Consider the following 20961-nt stretch of genomic DNA (forward strand, 5'->3'; position numbering starts at 1 on the left):
CTTGTTTCCTCACTGTGTGTTGGGCGTTGGTTGAGCACTTGTGTGTCCTGTAACCGTAAGTTTGTGTTGTTGCATGTTTGTCTTCTCTGGAAGCACTTCAGCTTGGCATTGATGTAAGCGTATCACTTTCCATCAGTTTACCACTTGTTCACCCGCCTCCTCGTCTTTCCCCCATCACAGCACTTTGTTGTTTGAGAGCCTGTCAGCCAGTAGACGCTGCACTTGCCAACCAAGTGTCAGTCTTTTCTCTCTCGGTGGTGGGGAGTCGCTGCCTGAGCATAGCTTTAGTGCAAGCTAAAACAACAAGCTTAAGAAATTCAAATGCGGCTGCAGGACTAGGGGGGGTTACCGCACACATTCTCTCCCTCTGCCAGTCTGTCTTACACAAATATGCACACACACACATGCAAACACGCACACCTGTTGCACAGCCTTTAGGGGTAGTGGCTGCTCTCTCTCTCTAAGAGACTCATCTTAACCTCATCTGGTAGTAGCATATACTGAGCCACGTTGGCATTTGACAGTCGTCATTAATGTGGGAGTTTCTCTCCACCAAAATGGAACGGCTCCTGGTTTTTTTGCCCCAGGGGCCTGTGGTGATAGACAAACAACTGTGGCTTGCAGACTGATCGAATTGTAAGCGTTTAACCTGTCCTTTCTGTAATGGAGTGCTGAATGTGTATTTGTTTCAGACTTGACAGCTTATAACATGTGCCGCGTGTATTGATGGTAGCTAAGCAACACAGCCACCCTTCACCTGGATTTCCAGCACGCCAAGCTGATGATAAATCTTCAGTAGCAAAGTCCCCCTTCTCCTCATTTTCTTTACACCCTCTCCATGTATGATCCTCATCTTCACCCGTAACATTTCAATCAAGTGGCTCCACACTGACAGGCCTGCGTGGCTGTGCCTGTCTTTCAAAATGCAGACATGACTGATGATTAATGTATATTAAAATGTCCAGGATTCATACCATGTGTTTAAAAAAAAAAAAAAGGAAAAAAAAGTGATTCATGTGAGTGTGATTGAACACGGCAGCCACATGTGTACATACCAAAGACACGGAACCAGACATGTTGTGATTTTCCAAGCACAACGGATTTTTTTTCTTTCTTTTTTTTTACTCACCTGTCTGCACAGCTCTGCTGTTTTAAGGCATTAAGAAAACAATCTGGCTGTTGTCAGCTTCTTTTAAAAATGCTCATTGAGCAGAAACACGCACGAAGTGCCGCGTTCACCCAGCGTTACATACTCTGCTCTGTGTTACTCTGCAAATGGCTGTCTTGTTTCTGATTGCATGTGGAGAAGTAAAGATAACCATATGACACTGAAGTCAGACTCAACATCATTAATTATAAACACGTGTCTGCCCCTATTTTTAAAACTATGCCTTTCAGACCTTGCTTCCTTAAAGCTGACCAACATTAGACTACAAGAACGAGGATTATTAGACTTTCGAGAAGCTATTCCTCCTGTCTAGAAAACACACTGTTCCTATTTTTTAAATACTGGTGTCAATTAAGACAACCACATTTTAATTTTGTTGTGTGAGTCAGAGGAGGCTAACAAGACTGTGCTCAGTTCATGTAGCTTAGTTGAAAGGAAAAGTTGTTTGGCCTTGTTGTGTGTAGGCTGAGGTAAAAAAAAACAAAAAAAAAACAGCATGTTACGACTTTTTTCATGCCACTCAGAGAGTTAACTATCATTAGCTGTACGTGATGGATGATGGATGGTAAATGGGGGTAGGCCGTGAGCACTGGCTGGTACAGCGACTGTATGATCATCACGTCCGTGTGATGTGGTTCACATACGGTCAAAAAAACACTACGATCCCTGAGCAACGGTCCGTGACCACTGGATGCGGGGAAGAGTGCTTTCCAAGTCAAATCAGCCCTTGCATGGGGAAGACTGTTGACACTGTCGCATGGAGGGACTGTTTATGTTGTAACACGGGAGGAATGGGAATGTGCAGCCATAACCAAAGCAACCAGCTCCTGAACCCCCAGCAGCAGGTAATGCCTTCTAAAAGAGCAGGTGAGCAATTTTATCAAGTTATCAATCTACAACTTCATGTCCACACTGGAGCCCATTTTGTTTAAATCCCTGCTTTCCCACTGCAGGGCTAGACGGGGCCTGCCAGACTCGCTCGTAATTTATTACTCTTCACTTTCCCCCCTTTAAAACTTTCAGAAAGTATTTTTGCATCATTTTGCAAACATGTCATTTGTCAGTCGGCCTGCGTACTTTTCTTTTGTAATGAACATGTTGACTTGGCCCTGACAAGCCCTGTTTGGTCCTTTTGTGGCTGCTGAAGGTTCGAGTTAGGGTCACATGTCTGATGACCTTGGAGACTGCAGGCCAATGAGCCTATTTGTGGCCCTCTGAATGTACATGGACTCCACCTCACCCCAGGGGTCTGGGAGTCCCCGGCACAACGATCTCAAATAGTAATGCAACAGTGATGTTCTAATTTACTCTTACACGCGCCTAAACCCCAATGCAAAATTGCTTGTCACATAAAACAGTTTAAAATGATTGGAAATTATAATAAATGACAGAATAACTTTGCTATTATTTACACAGGATAATATGGCTAAAACAAATCATAGCACTTCCTTACTCAAGGCAGTGATTTCTATACATCCAAATGAATTAACAGTGAAATTAGGAAATATATATTTAATAATGCTACAGCGTTTTCTATTATAATTTCACCCAATGTCATTTTGTTTCATGAATAAAAAAATATATAATTACATTTCTTTGTCACTCAGCTAATACTTATTATAATTTGTACAGAACGTACTTGAGAGGTCACGTACCTGATCTGTGCTATTAAAAGAATGGCTTTATGTGGTGACAAACACTGCGCTCATTCTGATGACTTTTCCTAATGAGCCATGAAATGTGGTAATAGAAAATGCACGCACACATTTTTTTTTATGAAAAGCAGTTTCCTGCTCATGTAAAACAGGCTGTAGGCTACTTCACCCTGAATTTAGCATAGCTACACTGCAAGAAAGAGAGAGACAGGAAAGATGAATATTTCTAGCTGTGCTACACCTCATCTGTTCTCAGAATAAAAAATATTGAGGATTTCCTCCCAAACAACCGGCAGACTTCATGAAGACCAAAAACAGCCAAACAATTTAATAAGATACATTCAATTTCATTGTGCAACATTTGTCAATTGTTACTGCTCTAGACTCCAACATAAGACCAATGCCAATTTTGTCTAAACGTGCGTGGAGATTCCCATGCTGTCTGTGAGGCTAATTGCACTTCATTCAACGTACCTTGATCTAATAAATAAACTTCTCTCTGGAGCTCTTGCACAGGCTACATTTTTAGAGAAGCGGGAAAACAATGCACCATAGGACAGTTACTTTTATCAAAACATAACACCAACAACAAAAAAAGCATACAAACATAAAAAAAACAAAAAAAACAATAGCAATTAATAAGCACCCTGAAACACTAATGCAAAGTTTTTTTTCCCTCTTCTTTGATTGCTTATTCTTGAAGTTATACATTACCCCATTTTGCCCAAAGACATTTGCAGAAGTGTGCAGTAAAGAATCTGAGAGAAATTGTGTTGATGGACGGAGTAGCAGTCATACATCAGTCCTTCAGTACACCTGTCCTGCAAGTTTGTGGTAAAAAAAAATTGACAGACTGTTTATTCCTCGTGTCTTTGGTATGAGTGTGTATGGCAGGGAGCGGGAGGAGGAGGAGGGGTCACACACACAGCGGCACAATATATGGGTCCTGGGGCCGAGTCCTTCATAGAAAGGAGGCAGTGGGAATGAAATTAAGCCACAGGGGACAGACTTGGTGTCTACTGTCCTCGCCATCTCTCGCCCCCCCCCCCCTCTCTCTCTTCCCCCACACTCTCTCTCTCTCTCTCTCTCTCGCTCTCTCTCCCATCAGTCTGTGGGGCTGGCTTCACAGCACCGAGGCGGTGACCGGGTGGATGGCGTCACGGTTGGCTGTCATGCTCTTGAAGGCCAGAGGGGTGGCGATGTCACAGCTGTGGGGAGATAGAGCACTGCCACTGGCCGGCTGCCATGTGGGTCCGGTCACATAGGCCGACGTGGTGGCGCTGTACCCCATGTAGGGTGACACTTGGGTGGGAGGGTGGTAGGGAGGGATGCTGGGTGCTGTGACATAGCTGTTCACTGTGGGCAATCCATTCAGCGTCTGGGAACAAAAGAGAGGGTGAAACGGAGATTAGCAGGTGAAGATCTGTATTAAAGGCTTGAAAGGTAACTGCTGATTTGTTTTCTGGGCTCCCTGCTTGAAACAAATCATGGTTAATCATTTTCAATGTTTGGTTTTCCTTGAAATTGGAGGGAAAAAATAATTATTTGCAATAGAATGCCTCTTAAACAGTCTAATTATTACAAATTATTGAGATGTAAAAACTTCAAATTTCAGCTGTTATTTAGAGACTCCAACCCAGGTAGACGTACACAAGCTTGCACATGAGTTGTAATGGAAAAAAGCTGAGGCCAGCTGTAAAGAAAGTGAAAGGAAAAGTGCAGTTGAATTATAAACAGCCGAGACTTAAATCCTAACTTCACAGCCACCACATAAAAAACCCATTTTCCCAATTTTGATGAAAGTATGAATGATCAATTATGCGCTCTCATGCCCCTGGAACATATTAAGCATGTATAAAAACCATACATGCATGATTGCCCGTCCGTATGTGGGACTTGTTTTCTACCCAGAGACTGGACATTTCTCCGGCGGCGTTGATATACCACGCCAGACGATGGGAGACAGGGTGGTTGGGGGGCGCCACAAAACAGATGTCATGAGAGATTGAGAGTGAAAGGGCAGGAAGAGGGGAAATATGATAGAGAATGAGGCGAGCATAGAGTTTGAAGCATGAATGGGCTTTGCTTCTCTGGCACGGCGACAGGACTTAACTTGAGGAATTCACCAAAGCATTTCAACAGGGAGGCCGAATTTCTGTTCATGGGTGGTCTGTGACTACTGAGAATTATTTCTACAATTGGGATCTTTTCTGTTCCTCTGACTTATTCTCATAGATGAGTGCGACTGGCAGAGACGCAGGCTGTTTTTTTTTTTTTTTTTTTTTTTTTTTTTTTTTTTTTTTAAGAAAATCAATATGTAAAATTGTACTCTGAGCTGACATTTGTGGCCATTATAAAAACCAAACTATAGACAGAGAACTGGATTTGTGTGTGTGCGTGTGCCTGTGGGTGACTTTGGGTCTCTGTGGGTGTTTGTATGTCTTCACTTGGCTCAATGATACTGCAGCTTAATTCATAAAATGTGGCACTGGCTTTTAGCTGTGTTTAAAATAATGTTTGTTTTTTTAAATTTAAACCATTTAGTGCAACATTTTTCCAAAGATTATCACATCATCCACTAATGAAATATATCACTCTCTCTCTCACACACACACACACACACACACATGAATATACTTATGTACTGTACACACACACACACACACACACACACACACACACACACACGGCTCTACTGTACAAGTATACAAAATAACAGGAAACACCTTTGAGAGCAATCCACTTCTACAAGAACACACTGACACTAACTACAGCCTCAGAGATGACCACAGACTTGAATCAACACCTGTCTGACACAAAGTCAACAAAATGTAAAAGGTTTACAGAGGGTGTATTTGTGGCAGTTGTCCTGTGTTAGATTGCATTGTTTGTTTGGGTGTACCTGTTGTATTTTGTCCACACTCCTGCACCACCCATTGTCTAGGTGAATATACTTCTATAAGTACTTCAATCCTAGAATTTAAATATGATTTATTTTAGAATATACAGTAAAATATATTATCTGACATTATAACCTACAATTTGTATGTATTGCAAAATGGTCTAAGAGGGTCTTATTTATAATAAATTAGTTTAGGTTTATCCGAGGATATAATAGACTCTATAATATTAATATTTGCGGTTGTGTTTTGACGCCTTTTTGAGTGACTGTTAAACCAGAGTTGAATACTGACTAATAAAAGCACTGACGCCATTCGCGCAAATAATTACGCCTCAGACGGATTCACCTCGTCACGCTGTCGTCTCATTGTTTATATCTCTGATAAATCATTAAAACCGTTAAATATTCAAACGCGTATTAATCACAGCCATAACAAATATTAAACGACATTAAATATAGACATTTGTTGTTCTGAACGTGACCTTTTCCTGGCTGTTTGAATCTTTTTCGAAACATTAACCGATTCAGCCCCGCGCCGCCGCGTGCACTGAGCTCGTGACTTAAATTTACTTTGATGAAGCGCTTCTTCTTCATCATCTCCTCCTTTTTCTTCTTCTTGTTCTTCGAGATAGAAAAAAAAAAAAGAGTGAGTCCCCTGGGTGCATCTGCCCGCCCTGCCCTCAGAGCAGCGCCTATAGGCCACATGTTACTAACCGCAGCCTTTGGCCTTACACAGACATGAGAGTATGTGATTCAGGCCTTCTGATACTTGACAAAAAGTTTCAGTGTCCCATTTGAGTTAACGTTACACTGACAGTCATCCTCGGGGAAAATATAAAAAATTAGACTTATTGCTATAAGAAAAATATAGGGGGGAAAAAAAACATGAAATCTTGCTTTAAATCTTGGAAGCAAATGAATTGTGGTTTGAAAACTTAAGCTATTTCTGTGATATTTGAACGCGATCACTGCATGACATGACATCTCTCTCTTTTACTGTGTCTCTGTCTGTCTCACAGACACAAATCACACATCCATTTAACATTAGATCTCAGCAGGCTGCACTAGATGCCCGTATAAAGTCTGAGTGACACAGGCACGGTTAATCTTCAGTCTTATGGTGGAACAGTACTTCCTTCACCATTCTTTGTTTTTCATGCAATAAACTCTGTAATTTATAGACTTGTTATTTTCTACATTTAATGGCTCACTTCTGTTTTTGTATAGCTGGCTGGCTAACCGCTCAGACAGTTGCTGTGTCCGCTTTGAACGCTCCCTAATCTCAGAGCATCGACCCTCTCCTCCGTGTAATGGGCATGAACAGTCCACCGTGATAAAGTGGCAAAATAAATTATGCGGCATGAAATTGTTTTTTTTTTTTGTCTGTAACTAGAATCCGCACGCCCTGTCAAAACAAGAGGACCCAAAATCAAACACGCATGCGCGCGCGCACACGCTGTCATCATAGCCCTTCATTTGTTACCAACTTTAGAAAACCAAAATAAAAGCTTGCGAAAAGACTTTCAGATAAACGACCACAATCAGTTTTTGATAGAAAAGCAAAAACAAATTAATTAGACGTATGACGAGTCCTCATCCTTTTAATATTAGGAAATTTAAAAATATTTTAATTAACCTATGAGCCTAATGCAAATGCACGTAATTGGTGGTCGATGGTTGTTAATCTCGATCGTGCTTTATTTTGTAAAAAGTCTGATTCATGTTTGTCTGTCGACTTTAACAACTCAGTGAAAAATAATTAATGTCGTGAAAGTTTAAAACTATACACAATTGTTTTAAACAAAAATATTAGTGTAGAGCCTATACTGTATTTATTCGCAAAAAAAAGAAAAAAAGAATTACACAAACTGTGCAGTGGTCAATGTTCCTTCTTTGGAGTTCAGTGTCTTGGCTCAAAACTTGCATGGACTGCATTTAAAACACTAGAATTATTCATCAGGAAAACGACAACAGACTTGGCCTATACTATGAGTTCGCTGACTTGGTTTCTGAGTGTTAAGCTCGCTGCCCAACAAGCTGGAAAACAAAACTCAAGAGAATAACTAGGCTCTCCAGAATCCTTTAACCTACTAATTACGACATAATTCACACTGTAATGATTCATAAAAACACTGACCATGCAGCAGGACCTAGAGGAAGTGCACCTTGTAAAGCCATAATAAAAAGTAATAAGAGATTATTTTTAAAAATGCACCCATTACCAGCTAGCCAACAATAGGAGTGCATTAATACTGTGAAGGGGAAATTTCCAGGCCACATAATTATTAAAATGTTATTTAAAAAAAAAAAATTAAAAAAAAAAAAAAATAAGACTGCCATTAGATGGATAGCCTGGTTGGCTGATGCTAGACTTCTAGACTAGATTGTTTTTGCTTTTGAGGTTACAAAAAAAATGAGAGGTGTCCATTTTTTACCTGTGTGTATTTTGCTTCAGGTTCTAAATGCGGTTTATCCACGCCATTGACTAGTGGAGAGCTTGCTGGTGGGAAATTAGTCCTGTTTATAGCGCTCCATTCTTCTAGTTTGGCGCTGGAAAAGGATGGACTGTCACTAACTGGGGGGGCAAAAGAGAGAGAGAGAAGAGAGAGAGAGGACAGTCAGAGAGAGGTTTTTAAGATGAGCGGGAGAGAAGAAAAAAAAAATACCCGCACAGGCCGCTGCTTCTCATACAAACATCAGGCCCAGATTAGCCAGGTTGCATGAGCCATAATAAACCCTGTGACATTTTGCACTAAAGCTCGCTCATTTGTCATTTCATGCACAAATAGCTCATATGTCAATGGTCTTTCGTGTGCGCAAAGTTTGTTCTGTTCTTAACCATTTAAAGTAAAATATTAGTTTTAGTATCTAATACAAAGTTAATATCATCTGACACTGAGACTTGATTTAGATTATTTTTCTTTCTAATTGCCTGCGAGTGAGATAATATCTTCTTAAAATATAAGCCTGAGCGAGTCTCTGCTGTTTCTTTTTCATTTTCTTTAACCATTAATCATTAAACTTGATCAGGCGTCACATTTTTTTGTGAAGGATTTTTGACTAAGAACATTGACTAATGAGAAAAAGCGAAATTAAATGTCGCTTTTTTTTTCTACACTTGCCTTAAAGAAAATGAGAAATGAGTTTAGACTGAGTGAAGCTAAATGTTTTGGTTCGTCGCGGAGATCAGATTGAGGCCCAGGTGAAGATGGTTAGAAGTAAGGCGACTCTCTGGTGGGTCAGGGGCATTTTAACCCACTAAAACGTCTTCCTGTCGGGGGACAAATTAGATTTACTTTCACCGTCTCCCTCCTTTGTGCGTGATGGATGTTCTATAATCCACCATCCCCAGCGTTTACACTGGGAGAAGCAACCAAGAAGTTAAAAAAAAAATATGGTGTTGAATTAACCCGCTGTATTTTACTCTGGCCTGCAGTGTGTGTGTCCGAAGCGCGTCAAGAAACATACGGAAAATAATATTAATTAATAATATTAAGCTTGCACATATTGTCTTAATTTTTCTAATTCTCTCTGCCATCTTCAATAAATTCCAAATGTATTTTGTAAATAATCTGACTGGTGAAATCACTTTGGTGCAAATGAGCTCTCACGTCACCAAGTCTACTTAAAAACTTTAACGCAGCATTCAGAAACCTGCCACAAACATCTGCAAATCATTTGGAAATGCGTAAATTGTTTATAAAGGCAGCCTCTCAGAACACATTCCTCCCCTTGTGATTTCTCGTCGGTACCTGCCTTACATTTGTCTTGTTTAGATTGCCGAGTTAAGTTTTCGCATGGCGGTGGGATGTGGAGAGGAGCCGGGGCGTGTTTCTGCATGGAAGCCCTGAGTCCTGACAGCAGGACTACTTGCAGTGGACTGACAGCGCTTCCCTTCCTGCCTCTGGAAAACAATCTCTCAGAAAATCCCTTTTCACAACACCGAGCCGGCCATTAAACACTGATTTATGCCGGATCCTCTTTCACTGTTTCCAAAACAGTTGTGGTCTTATGGAGTGCAAGCCAAAGCTATCTGGGCCTACCTGCACGTGACACACACACACACATATGACAAAACACAACACACGCAAGCAGAAAAAACTCTCGCTGAGAGCTGTCTCTTTCTAAGGCCTGAATCACGGTTAAACCTGCACAATGCGCAGCTCCTGCACAAAATGTCTGGCTCCGAGTCATGGCAAACATTCAGCACACTTCATGCACTTCATCCCACCGCCTTTCCCTCCGCTGTCCCTCTAATATTCCACATCCGCCTCTTAATGATTACTGCAAGCAGGACCATCTGTTTCTGAACTAACCCGCCTCACTTTCAAATCAATATCAGCAGGCCTGCGTGATGTCACTTTTAAGGACATTTTGCATTGCCGTGAACTTTGCCATGACATTTGGTGAGACCAGGCTGCAGCACGCAGGTCAAATGGCATTTAAGCTCCGTCTCCACAGAGGCCTGTGAGTTAGCCTACTTTTGGAGGCCTATAAAAAACAATTAGAAGTAACTCAAAGAGAAAAAAAATAAATGTTGCCTCTCTCACACAAACACACACCATTCGCACTCTTGCGCGTAAAACCCCTTCAAAAGTTGGATAAATGTAGTGCAATAAACAAATGTAACCGCCCTCCATGCAGCCATGCTTACTTTGTTGCTCTGTAATAGACCGTATCCCCAGAATATCTGTTACAGAGTGCGAGGAAGGCCATATCCTGTGCATGGCCATGTGTCCGGGAAGAGTGGGCATGCCAGGGGGAGTGGGCACTTTGGACGTCGGGTATGAGTATAAGTGGTTGTAGGGTATCGTTGGTTGCGGCGGTGGGTGAGGCGCCTGCTTGCCCGACTCGTACTGGCTCTGCTGGGACAGATTCCCGATCTTGTTGCGGAGGATCCGACTGATGGAGCTGACGGAGGGAAGGTTGAACTTATCGCAAACCCCGTCGGCGAGTAGCCTGTCCCGGATCTCCCAGGCAAAAATCCCCGGGTCTCTCTGCTTGTATGTCCGTATGTGCTTGACCACGGTGGGTGTGGTGACCCGCGGCTTGCTGCCTCCGATGGCCCCCGGGAGGATCGAGCCGGTCTCGTTGTAACGGGCCAGGATCTTGCTGACGCAGCCGTGGGAGACGCGCAGCTGCCTGCTAATGTCACAGGGTCGAATCCCGAGCTGGGCCAGCTCCACGATCCTGAGCCGGATGGCGTTGGGGAGCGGCCTACCGTTCACGAAAACACCACCGAGTTGGTTTACCTCACCGAAGGCTGGCTCTGGTGTCAAAAACAAACACACACAAAACCAGAACAGTGAGACAGCGATTAGGTAACCAAACCGAGGCCCAACACAGATTCCTAATATCCCGGGTTAAAACAGTTAGCTCTCCATACGGTCTTACACTTCCAGCCATGAATATAATTGTATACAGTCAAATATAGAAAATATGTTAAACTTTAAACTATGTTTTAATCTAGTCGTGCCAAGTTTTGACATTTATAAAAACCACCGTGTAACCAAAATTCCTTAATACCTAGTTGATTTAAAAATCCATCTTTACGCAATGGTGCTTCTTTTAGCGCTTAAACGGAATATATTCGATATATATATATAAATCTGTTCATTCCACAACAAAACTTCATCGGTCTGAGTTATGTGAAATGTTTGGGTGAAAAGTACCAACTAAAGGCTGACTGATAGCTGTCGTGCTCACAAGCTAAACTTGACACGGATGTCAAGTAGTTGGTCCCGAGACTCATGCGTAACTGACACATGTAATAATTCACTCTGCTGATTTCTTCCCTCTGGATCAGCAGCTAAAGTGATCAGTCAAAACATCACAGACAGACAATATCTCGCCATATTTTCCCCACCTTGCCGCAGGACGTTGGACCATTCGCTGCATCCCTGACAAGGAAAAAAAAAAAAACCGATCCAACACTGAACTCACCCATCGTGTTAAACCCGCAAATGAAGAATACGGTGTCCGGTGTGTGCCTCCTCCGTGGATCCTGCTCCGCGTCCAGCGTGTCCACTGTCCAAAACCGCGTCCAAGAAAATCTTCTTGTGCGATAAGGAACAAGAGGGACAAAATTCTCGATCTGTTTCCTGACGGCGCTGGAGACAGGCTTACATTTCAATCTGTTGAAATCAGGAGGCTGGACTTCCAACGCTTCTCTCCCTCTGATTGGCTGGTCTTTCCAATAGACTTTCGCGATTGCACGGAGCTGATTTGCCATTGGTCCAAAAGTTTGACATGACAAGTCTACTGAGATCCCCCCCCCCCCGCCCCCTCATTCCTCCTCCTCGTTCCGCTCTTCCATCAGAAAGCAAAGCTGGGGATATACCACCATGAATGCGTTTGTTATTGAGACAGACAAGGGTGAGTATAAAGCAATATCAAGATTTTGGATTAGATCCTCACCTGTATGTGGCACAAAATAAAGAGACGCGCAAAAAAAAAAAAAAAAAAAACTCCAGAGGGAAACAATCATAAGGAAATATCACCTGTAAGTATTAATATGTCCAGAAAAACGCATACGTGCGTCTATTTTAACCCCAAGTTTAGTTGTCATTAATTGTATTGATGCTCGTGTTTTTATAACAAGGGTTCATCCTTTCAAAATAAAATAAGCGCCCACCTCTTCTATGGAAACAAAAAAAAAAAGTGGAAAACCTGACTTTGAGTGGCTTTACGCTCCACTACACCACCCTTCATCTCAACCTTTTAAATGGCATCATTAAGGAAATGGGAGGAAATGAATGATTGGTTTTCAGTTATGCAATTTGCTGGTTGATGTTGGTAAATTGTATATCCGTGCACTCGAAGATTATCGCACTTTTTTTTTCATATTTGCCGCCCATGTTTTTACTTTCCTTTACGCATCCAGCATCGACTGCTACACTTTGTGAAACACGACAGAAACAAAGTCCTTCACTGGATGATGTTTTACTGGAAAAAAGACGCGATCACAAGCCAAACATGTTTCACCTCTGGAGAGAATCTGTCTGGTCACGTAGCTCGACAGTAAATGGCAGAGTTCAGCCACCGCCAGATTTAACTATCGCGCCATTTTTTATTTATTTAAATCTTATCTGATTGTGTTGAATGTGTGAAAACGAACACGACACTTAAAGTTGTTGTTTTGAATCAGTAATTTTATCATTTTAATTTCAAACTGTACCTCCATTTGATTTGCATTAAGGCTTTGCACCGTAGAGGCCAAATATTGCCTTATTTTTGCCAATTACGCACAGCAAGCGTTGAGGATATGCAGGTTTTTAGAGCCCGTGTATGATAAAGAAATTACACTTTATGTTGTAACCTTTACATAATTACCCACGAGGCTCAAAGTTTGCAGAAAAATATGCTAAAAAGCGGATTATTTCTAACTTTACTGCCTCTGCACTCATGTACACACGTGTTTCTGTGCAGAAACCCCCACTTGCAAGCAATAAGAGAGATTTGTTACTTCCCGACACGAGAAACAAACACACACCGTAACTTTGAGCTTTCACTCTCTCCCCATTTTGACACATGCTTTGGGTTTTCTCGTGTCATATTTTACAAAAAAAAAAAAGGCCACGGCGCGTGACTGACCTTCATCTCTGAGCAACCTAAAGGGATCAACGTGCATGTAAACATCAAACGGCTGCTCCTATGCAGCCGTGCAATTAGGAATATTGTTGAAAAGCTCTGCTGACATTAAACACCGAAGCTGCTGTGAGGGGCCGAAATGTACACAAAGTGTTTCTCAGTGTTTGTTTCAGCACGCTCAGCTCAGCTGCTGTGGGCTGGATGCTGCAGAGTACAGCCACTATTCCTATATTTTATTTAGTTTCCCCACCTCTTCAGGATGGCATACATCTCTGAAACTGCGCAGATTACACGGTGCGCCTTAGTACAAGTCAGTCAGCGTTAATTTACGCCTCCTCATAAGACCCGTCTATGTTGTTTACATGAAGGGTTATTTGCCTTAAGACGACCGACTTGGGGGTCTTAGTTGACTCATTTTTTAAAATTCACCACCGTGTCACTGCTTGTGCCTCCACCTGCCCACCCTGCTCAGCTCCCAGGCCGCTAATGCGTCAAGGATAATGTTTACCGTGGGGAAACGTGCTCAACTTGTTTCCACTGAGGTGCCTCTGGTGGCTGAAATAACAAAAGGTCAGCAGCGAGGGATCAAAGGTCTCCACAAACTGCTCCATCTCCAGCCTCTCTGCAGACTGAGCGGACGTGCACCTTCCTCCTCTTTCTGTGCTTTTAATAGATGGTCCGAGCTGAGGATGTGTGACGCTGCAGGCACAGCGGGGGAGTTTATCTGATTAATGACATCACGCAACAACTGGAAATTATCAACATCAAATCGTTGCTTGAATTAAATGATTGCAGGTTGTTGAAATGAAATCATCGTTGAAAAAAATTCAGTCCAATTAAGTGATTATCACACTCAGAAAATAATGGGACTAGATCCAAACACAGCGACTACCATTATTATTACTATTACTATTATTATTACTGTTATTACTATTATTATTATTTTAGTTATTTTGTATTAAGTTATTTTAATGTGTCAAAACGAAACCACGTATTCTGTTAATATAGGCTAATGATGAGGTGGATGACATTAAAAATATTGATAATAATAATAATAACTAATAATAATTTTATGAAATGGGGGGCTGTTAAGGGGGGAAAAAGAAGCTGCATATTTTTGTTATTATCCCGTCAAGATACAGTAAGTTGCAGTCTGCATGTATAAGCAATCTTTGATAAATAAGTATCGGAGTTAGAGATTTGTATTCGACTGAAATCCTTTTTTTTTTTTTCTTCTTCTTCTTTTTTTTTTCTTTAAATTTTCCTTCCGTCCGTGAACGCCACTTCAGTGCTAACAGGCCTCCACACATGATTTGCAGACACTACATGGCTGTCACATGCCTGTACTGCTCACAGCCCCAAAATCGTCCATGTCGAATTGAATTGTTCATAGCGCGTGTGAAGGAAACGCATCGCTTGTCAGACAAATTGTGAAACGACGGACTCAAAGGTTCGGCAGCGGTTCTCTCAGGAGACCCGGGGTGGACTTATCCGCTCATCTCACAGCGGTTCTCTGGGTTCACAGATGGATGGCAGCAGGCTGATCCTCCTGCACAGTGTCTGCTGTGTGACTCTGCGGCCTGTACATACTACTTACAGTTTGACCAACACAGTTGTCCGCTCTTCAAATTTGCACCATGAGCTGAGGGTGCGTTTACATTAAGTTATGAAAAAAACATGACATTTTCTTCTTTAAATTGCGTTTTCAGCGACATCCTGCAGGACACAACGTGGATGTTGTTGATGTAAGCAGCAGGCAGATTGACTGAACACTGAACACACACACTGCCCTGCTGTGTGTCTGGCGCTTTTACGGTTTATGTGCAAAAAAAAAAAAAAACAAACAAACAAAAAAGTGCAAAGAAGCGCTTCAATGACACCGTCTCTGTGTCTCGATAATCTGCCACTTAATGCTTGAGGGACATTTTGTAAATAATAATCATACTGACACATATCGTGTTTCTTGCCCTCTTTGCAGCAGAGTGACCTGCAGCCTCTGTGGACCCCGACAAATTATCTGGTTAAACTTTTGTAACATTTTGTAACCTAATTTTAGGAAATTAAACTTTTGCGTGAGACAGATAATGATCTGTAACTGCGAAATCATAATAGTTCGTTAAAAATTTCTTGGATTGATTGGATGATTTGTCATCATGTGAATTATTTATTTCTCTTGTTTACACACTTGTTCGTCTATTTACCTTTTGTGGAATCTGCAGCAAACGCAACCTCTTGTCTCAGCTGGTGATGAAGCTGAATATACTGCATCTCTGCTGCCTGGAAGTTTGCACTTGTACCTGTTTACATCCCAGCTTTCTTCCATGTGAAAGTTTTTCTTCATGGCTAGAAAGTTCTTATTGACTCAAGATGATGGAAGAAGTGTGTATGGGCCAAATATAGGAATATTTTTGTTGCCTGTTGTTCCATTTTTCTTTCTCTTAGGAAATTTCCTGAATGTTCCATTGAGGTCATGGTCATCCCGCGAGATTTAAAAAGGAAACGGGGAGGGGGGGGGGGGTTTAATGAAGTTATCAGTTTTTCCGACTGACAGCCATTTCAAGGTAAATATGTAAACTATGCATGAATAAATGTCAAATAATGTAAGCTAGATCTTTCCCTCTGATTTGTCTTCATAACTCTAATGATCACTAGGTCATAGTTCACCCACTTTTCAGATATCAATAGTGACACGCGCTCTCTGTCTGATCTTGTTACAGTATAAATATCCACAATTATAAATCAGACAGCGGCTCCTGTCTCCATTTCTCTCTCTGTCATTAGAGGGGAGAGGACAAGAACCTGCACAGATCCACCTGAGCGTGTTTACCTCTCAGTACTGTACTTGAAAAACAGCTATAAAGTGTGATGACACAGGCACTCCCTCCTCAGCTATCCTCCTCATGTGTGAGCAAAGTCACTTAACCACCTTTTGTTTTTAATTTCCACATATTCAACAAGTGAAGACATGCGGAACTTTTTTTTGTTGTTGTTTTTCCAAAGTGCAGCTCAGACTAAACAGGCTACCTGTCATGGTGTCTAAGGCTGGGGCTGTTTGGTATCAACTCAAATATAAAAACAGGAAGAAAAGAAATGCTGGTTGCTGCAGGATTTCGATTAAGTCCGATCGAAACAGTATGAGGCAAAGTCAGTCTGTGTATTTGTGTGCCTAAACATTTTTTCTTGTCGCACCCCATCCAGCTTCTTCTTCTCCTCGCTGGACTGTTGCAGGATCCATGATGTTAAGGTAAATAAGAAGCGGGTAATGGATGTGTGATCTCCACTAAAACAACCCGAAATCAAATGTAAATGAGCAGCTTCTTTATTTAAAAAACAAAACAAAAACGCTTTTCATCACTTTTTCCTAATTAGAATTAATCGCATCCAAAAATATACTCTATTGCCCAATCTTTATTCTTCAGTTATTACAGTTAAAACATCCTCAGGAACCGAATTAATGCGAATGTGCGACTGGATCGATAAGCAGAATACTGATAACTTTGCTATGTCAATTTGATCGGGAAACAGATGATTTTTACTGCTGAAATATCGAACGAGGATTGAAATGTTAAACCGTGAAATTAATTTTTAATTTAGTATTAGCATTGATTTTGTATTTATATTTATATTCAGCGCGTGTCAAAAGCACTTAGCTGTTCTCTGTAGATTGATGATGATGATGATGACGATGATGATGATGATGATGGAGTTCCGCCTTCCCCGTTAGACAGCACTGCAGTTCATCTTTGAGCCAATTAACTAGAAGCAGGTCATGAATATTATTCTGTCATTAGTTTTATTTCATGTGTGTCTGAGCCTCCAAAACATGTCTTTTCGCGCGTTAATCTCTCAGTCAGTCAGATTATATCTTCATGCTGCAGAGCTGCAGGAAGCTCCACGAAAGACAGAGAAAAAAAAAACTCACTCACTTATGACGAACTCACAAGTCGATGATATTTGAAATCCATCATCATACGAAGTAAATGAAAGCAGAGGTGGAAAGTAACTAACATTTACTCCAGTAGATTTTGATGATCTTGTACTTTGACTTTTTCCTTTTTTCGTAAATTCAAAGGCAAATGTTGCAGTTTTTACTCCACTGCAGTTATTTGATACATTTAGTCACTGCTTGTTTTGCAAATTCACATTATTAATACAAAAAATATCAACAAATCAATAATGAGTTATAATAAGTTTATTATAGGATCCCGGGGGAAAATTCACAAGATACCCAGCAGTGTTTATAAAGTAATGAAAATTAACCTCAGATTTACAGCTGCAGCATCAACGTGATGTACACATGAATACATGAATAGCATAATCCAGTGTTAGGCTATGATACAAATGATTGAAATGAGCCATTCAGCATAATGAGCACACTTTGATGCGTATACTTTTGTACTTTTACTCTCTAATTGTCAATGCATGAGTACTTCTGCACTGTGGTGTCGCTACTTTTATTTAAGTAAAAGATCTGAGGGCTTCGTCCACCACTGCATCAGAAGTCTCAAATAACTAACAGCACATAAAATAAAATAAAAATAAATAAAAATGCTAAAATAAAAAAAAGGCAATACGTTGCTATGTTAACGAAAAGGATAGAGCCCATTATCAGTTGCAGAAATCTAAGTTGTTAAGTTGTTTCCCAGTTGTCTGGCAAATAAGATTTCAATGGAGGAGGCAACTATAACAACTCAACTGGAAAGTTTTTTTTTTTAAACTGTAATTTGATCTGTATTAAAATATTTTTCAAGAGTCAAATCCCCCCATTATTATTATTATTATTATTATTATTATTATGTAGCCTACAGCTGTCCTAACTAGTGTTTTGTTGTTAATAATCAGATCCATCCGCTAAAATTCATTGCAACCTGATATCACACACGAGCTTGTATCATTGAACCTGAACTTCAAAACACAAGAGACCCAACAGACAAGGGACTGATATTAGACTCAGACGCCGTGGCTGTAATCCGCCACTGATTCCTCTTCGTGGTCCAAAAAAATAGTGCGAGGCGGATTTTCATATCTGCAGCCTGGCACGGTGACGCAGAGCCGCTGTGCAGCTCAGATTATCCGTGCAGAAAAGCAGCCGAGCGGTGAAACAAATGTTCCCAGTTCCCGGTTTACTGTTCCCAGTAAGATCCTGCGGGAAATCCAAACCACCACTAATAGGTTATTATGGGGACACGCAGTGATTTCTTGTTTCACAGAGGGGGTTGGAGGTCTGTCATCTCATACTAACTGTCCCCAAACTGACTGACATCTGCAATAAGATACACACGTGCGGAGAGTTATAGCGCGTGTATGTGTGTGTGTGTGTGTGTGTGTGTGTGTGTGTGTGTGTGTTGCTTTGAGAAACAAGGCCTAGCAGTTTGTCACCCATAAGCGCCGCTAATCCGGGTTATTAAGGCGGAAGGGGAAGCACTGTCACCTCCAGCTGTTTCATACAAATAAGATAAGACTATATGAGCTTTAATGTGTGGAGCTCTGCAGCTTTTTTTATTATTATTTGGGGGGGGGGGGGGGGGGGGGGGGGGGGGTGCCATCGCTCGGGCGCCTTTAAAATAACCTGCACTGATGACTCTAACCTTTGCAGTCCAAACGGCGGTGACACCATTAAAGTCTTTCTGCAGGTTAGCACTTCTCCCGGGCTGAGAGGCGCGGTAACTTTAGTGCGGCCTTAATGAGGACGAACGCGGGTTAACGACGTATGTAGTCGTGTTTCAGAGGCCAGGCCTGGGTTTCAGCAGAGAGGGACAAAAAGAAACAATATTTACGACACTTTTAAGCATACATCACTTTGACATCTGTTCGTCTGGCACCTGGCATCCATTAGTATTAAATATTTCATTCCGCCCTAATTTGGAGCTCTCTTTGTCCCGACCCAAGGACACTGGGAAAAAATGGAGAGCTCTACCTTTACTGCGCCTTTACGCGGCATTTCCTTTGTGCAGAAAAGTGCAAATGGGGTGTTGATGCAGACCACACCGCCGTGTTCTGCACTAGAGCCGAGGAATCGTTGAGTCAAACCTGGATTGGAGTTATATTGAATTTCCTCATCCATTAAGATGCCTGCATAAGCGCAGAAACATTCCTGTAATTAGTCAGGTTCTGGCTGCACCAGCCTCAGGTTTTTACACAGTGTTATTAGATTACTGAGTGCACTGAGTGTTCAGTATCCTCATAAACAAACACAGGCCGACGAGAGTCAGACGCATGTCAGTGAGAAATGTGACAAAGCACCAATCCTCTGGTAGTTTTGTTATTTAATTAGGAGGAAAATAAACGAATAAAACTTGGGAACGATAGAAATTGGAATAATTTATCATCTGTGGTTGAATTGTGTGAGATGTAATTCTTTCTGCTCACTGCAGATTTCATAGGATTAGATAAGCCCTGAGGCCTTTTGAGTCCAGCCGGCCTGCAGCACGGTGATACTCCCGCCATGACTGCGCAATTTAATGACAATTTGCATGAGTTAGTAGCACAATAATAAAGGAAGGCACTGAGAGAGAAACCTCTCTTATTGGTCCCTGGTAAGAATAACTGAGAACAAAAGCGAAAGGCTGCAGCATCTGTTTTGATTTTCTGAAGTCTCCCTGTGTGTCCTCGTTGGTCACACTGTCTTCACAGGGTCACTGATGCTGCTGATTCAGAGCCAACACACGCTGGAACCACACAGCCTGTTTATTCCAAATACAGTGGCGCCATCTGATGGACATTAAGGAAATAAATGCCAGGCTTTTTTCATTCTAAATCTTTAAGTGCAGAAGTTTAAGGGGCTTAAAGAAAAGTAAGGAAGTGCTGAAAAAACAATGAGCCTGAGTAGTTTTTATTTAGCAGTTGCCTAACTCAAATCAGTATTTGGTGTGACTGCCCCTCTCCTTTTAAAACAGATCAACTCAATACACTTGGTAGGTAGGTTGTTCCAAGCATGTTAGAGAACCGGCCACAGTTCTTCTGTGGAGTCAGTCTTTCTCTGTGTTTTCTGTCTCTTCCTGTGATCAAAGACTGACTCTATGATGTCGAGATTAAAGCTCTGTGGGGATCAGACCATCTGCTGCAGGAATCCTTGTTCTTCTCGTGGATGAAGATAGTTCTTGTGTGTTTGGACTCATTCTCCTACTGCAGAATGAATTTGGGTCCAGTCGGGTTCCTCCCTGATGGTACTGATGATGGGTAAGAATTGCAAAGCACCTAAAGTTATTTTAAATTTATTTCTTCTTCTTGTGTATGAAAAAGTGCTGAGCTGAGGTTTTTTCTTTTTCAATTAAACGTGCCTTCACTTGGAAGGCGCTTTAAAATAAATCAACCCAAATGACTCTATCAAACGGATTTGATCTAACTTTGAAAATACCTGTAGGCTACAGTCTCAGTGACTCAGTCTCTGCCTGTTCATGTGCAGGTGGCTGTAGATTAAAAGTGTTAGGGCATCTGGCTCAACAACAGCTTTCCCTCTCTCAACAGCTTGAACTGTAACTGCAACACCACAGCAGTAAAGGACCAGCGGCCTGGTTCGTCCTTCCAGATACTGATCTGCACACGGAGTCCACTGATCGTTGCACAACAGGCTGCTGAGAATCAGGAGCAACAGGTACAAACACTCATGGACTCAAACTGTCAGTTTCAATGTGTGTCCTGTAGAG

The 20961-nt window shown here is 41.6% G+C and overlaps 1 protein-coding gene across 2 annotated transcripts; it reads right to left on the reverse strand.

Annotated features, from left to right (window-relative positions):
- Positions 1–2694: 2694 nt before the first annotated feature.
- Positions 2695–11983, reverse strand: pax9 (paired box 9). 2 transcript variants are annotated; one of them, XM_056392733.1, is made up of 4 exons: positions 11669–11983; positions 10380–10994; positions 8161–8300; positions 2695–4201 (listed from the first exon to the last, which is right to left on the reverse strand). In XM_056392733.1, exons 1-4 carry the CDS (start codon positions 11955–11957, stop codon positions 3947–3949), a joined length of 1299 nt encoding a protein of 432 aa, XP_056248708.1. In that variant the 5' UTR covers positions 11958–11983; the 3' UTR covers positions 2695–3946. The 2 variants fall into 2 exon arrangements, with proteins under 2 accessions (XP_056248708.1, XP_056248709.1); XM_056392734.1 differs by lacking the exon at positions 8161–8300.
- Between the last annotated feature and the right edge of the window lie 8978 nt (positions 11984–20961).

The sequence above is a fragment of the Seriola aureovittata genome, chromosome 13 (genome assembly GCF_021018895.1).
Source record: "Seriola aureovittata isolate HTS-2021-v1 ecotype China chromosome 13, ASM2101889v1, whole genome shotgun sequence".
Classification (NCBI taxonomy): Eukaryota; Metazoa; Chordata; class Actinopteri; order Carangiformes; family Carangidae; genus Seriola; species Seriola aureovittata.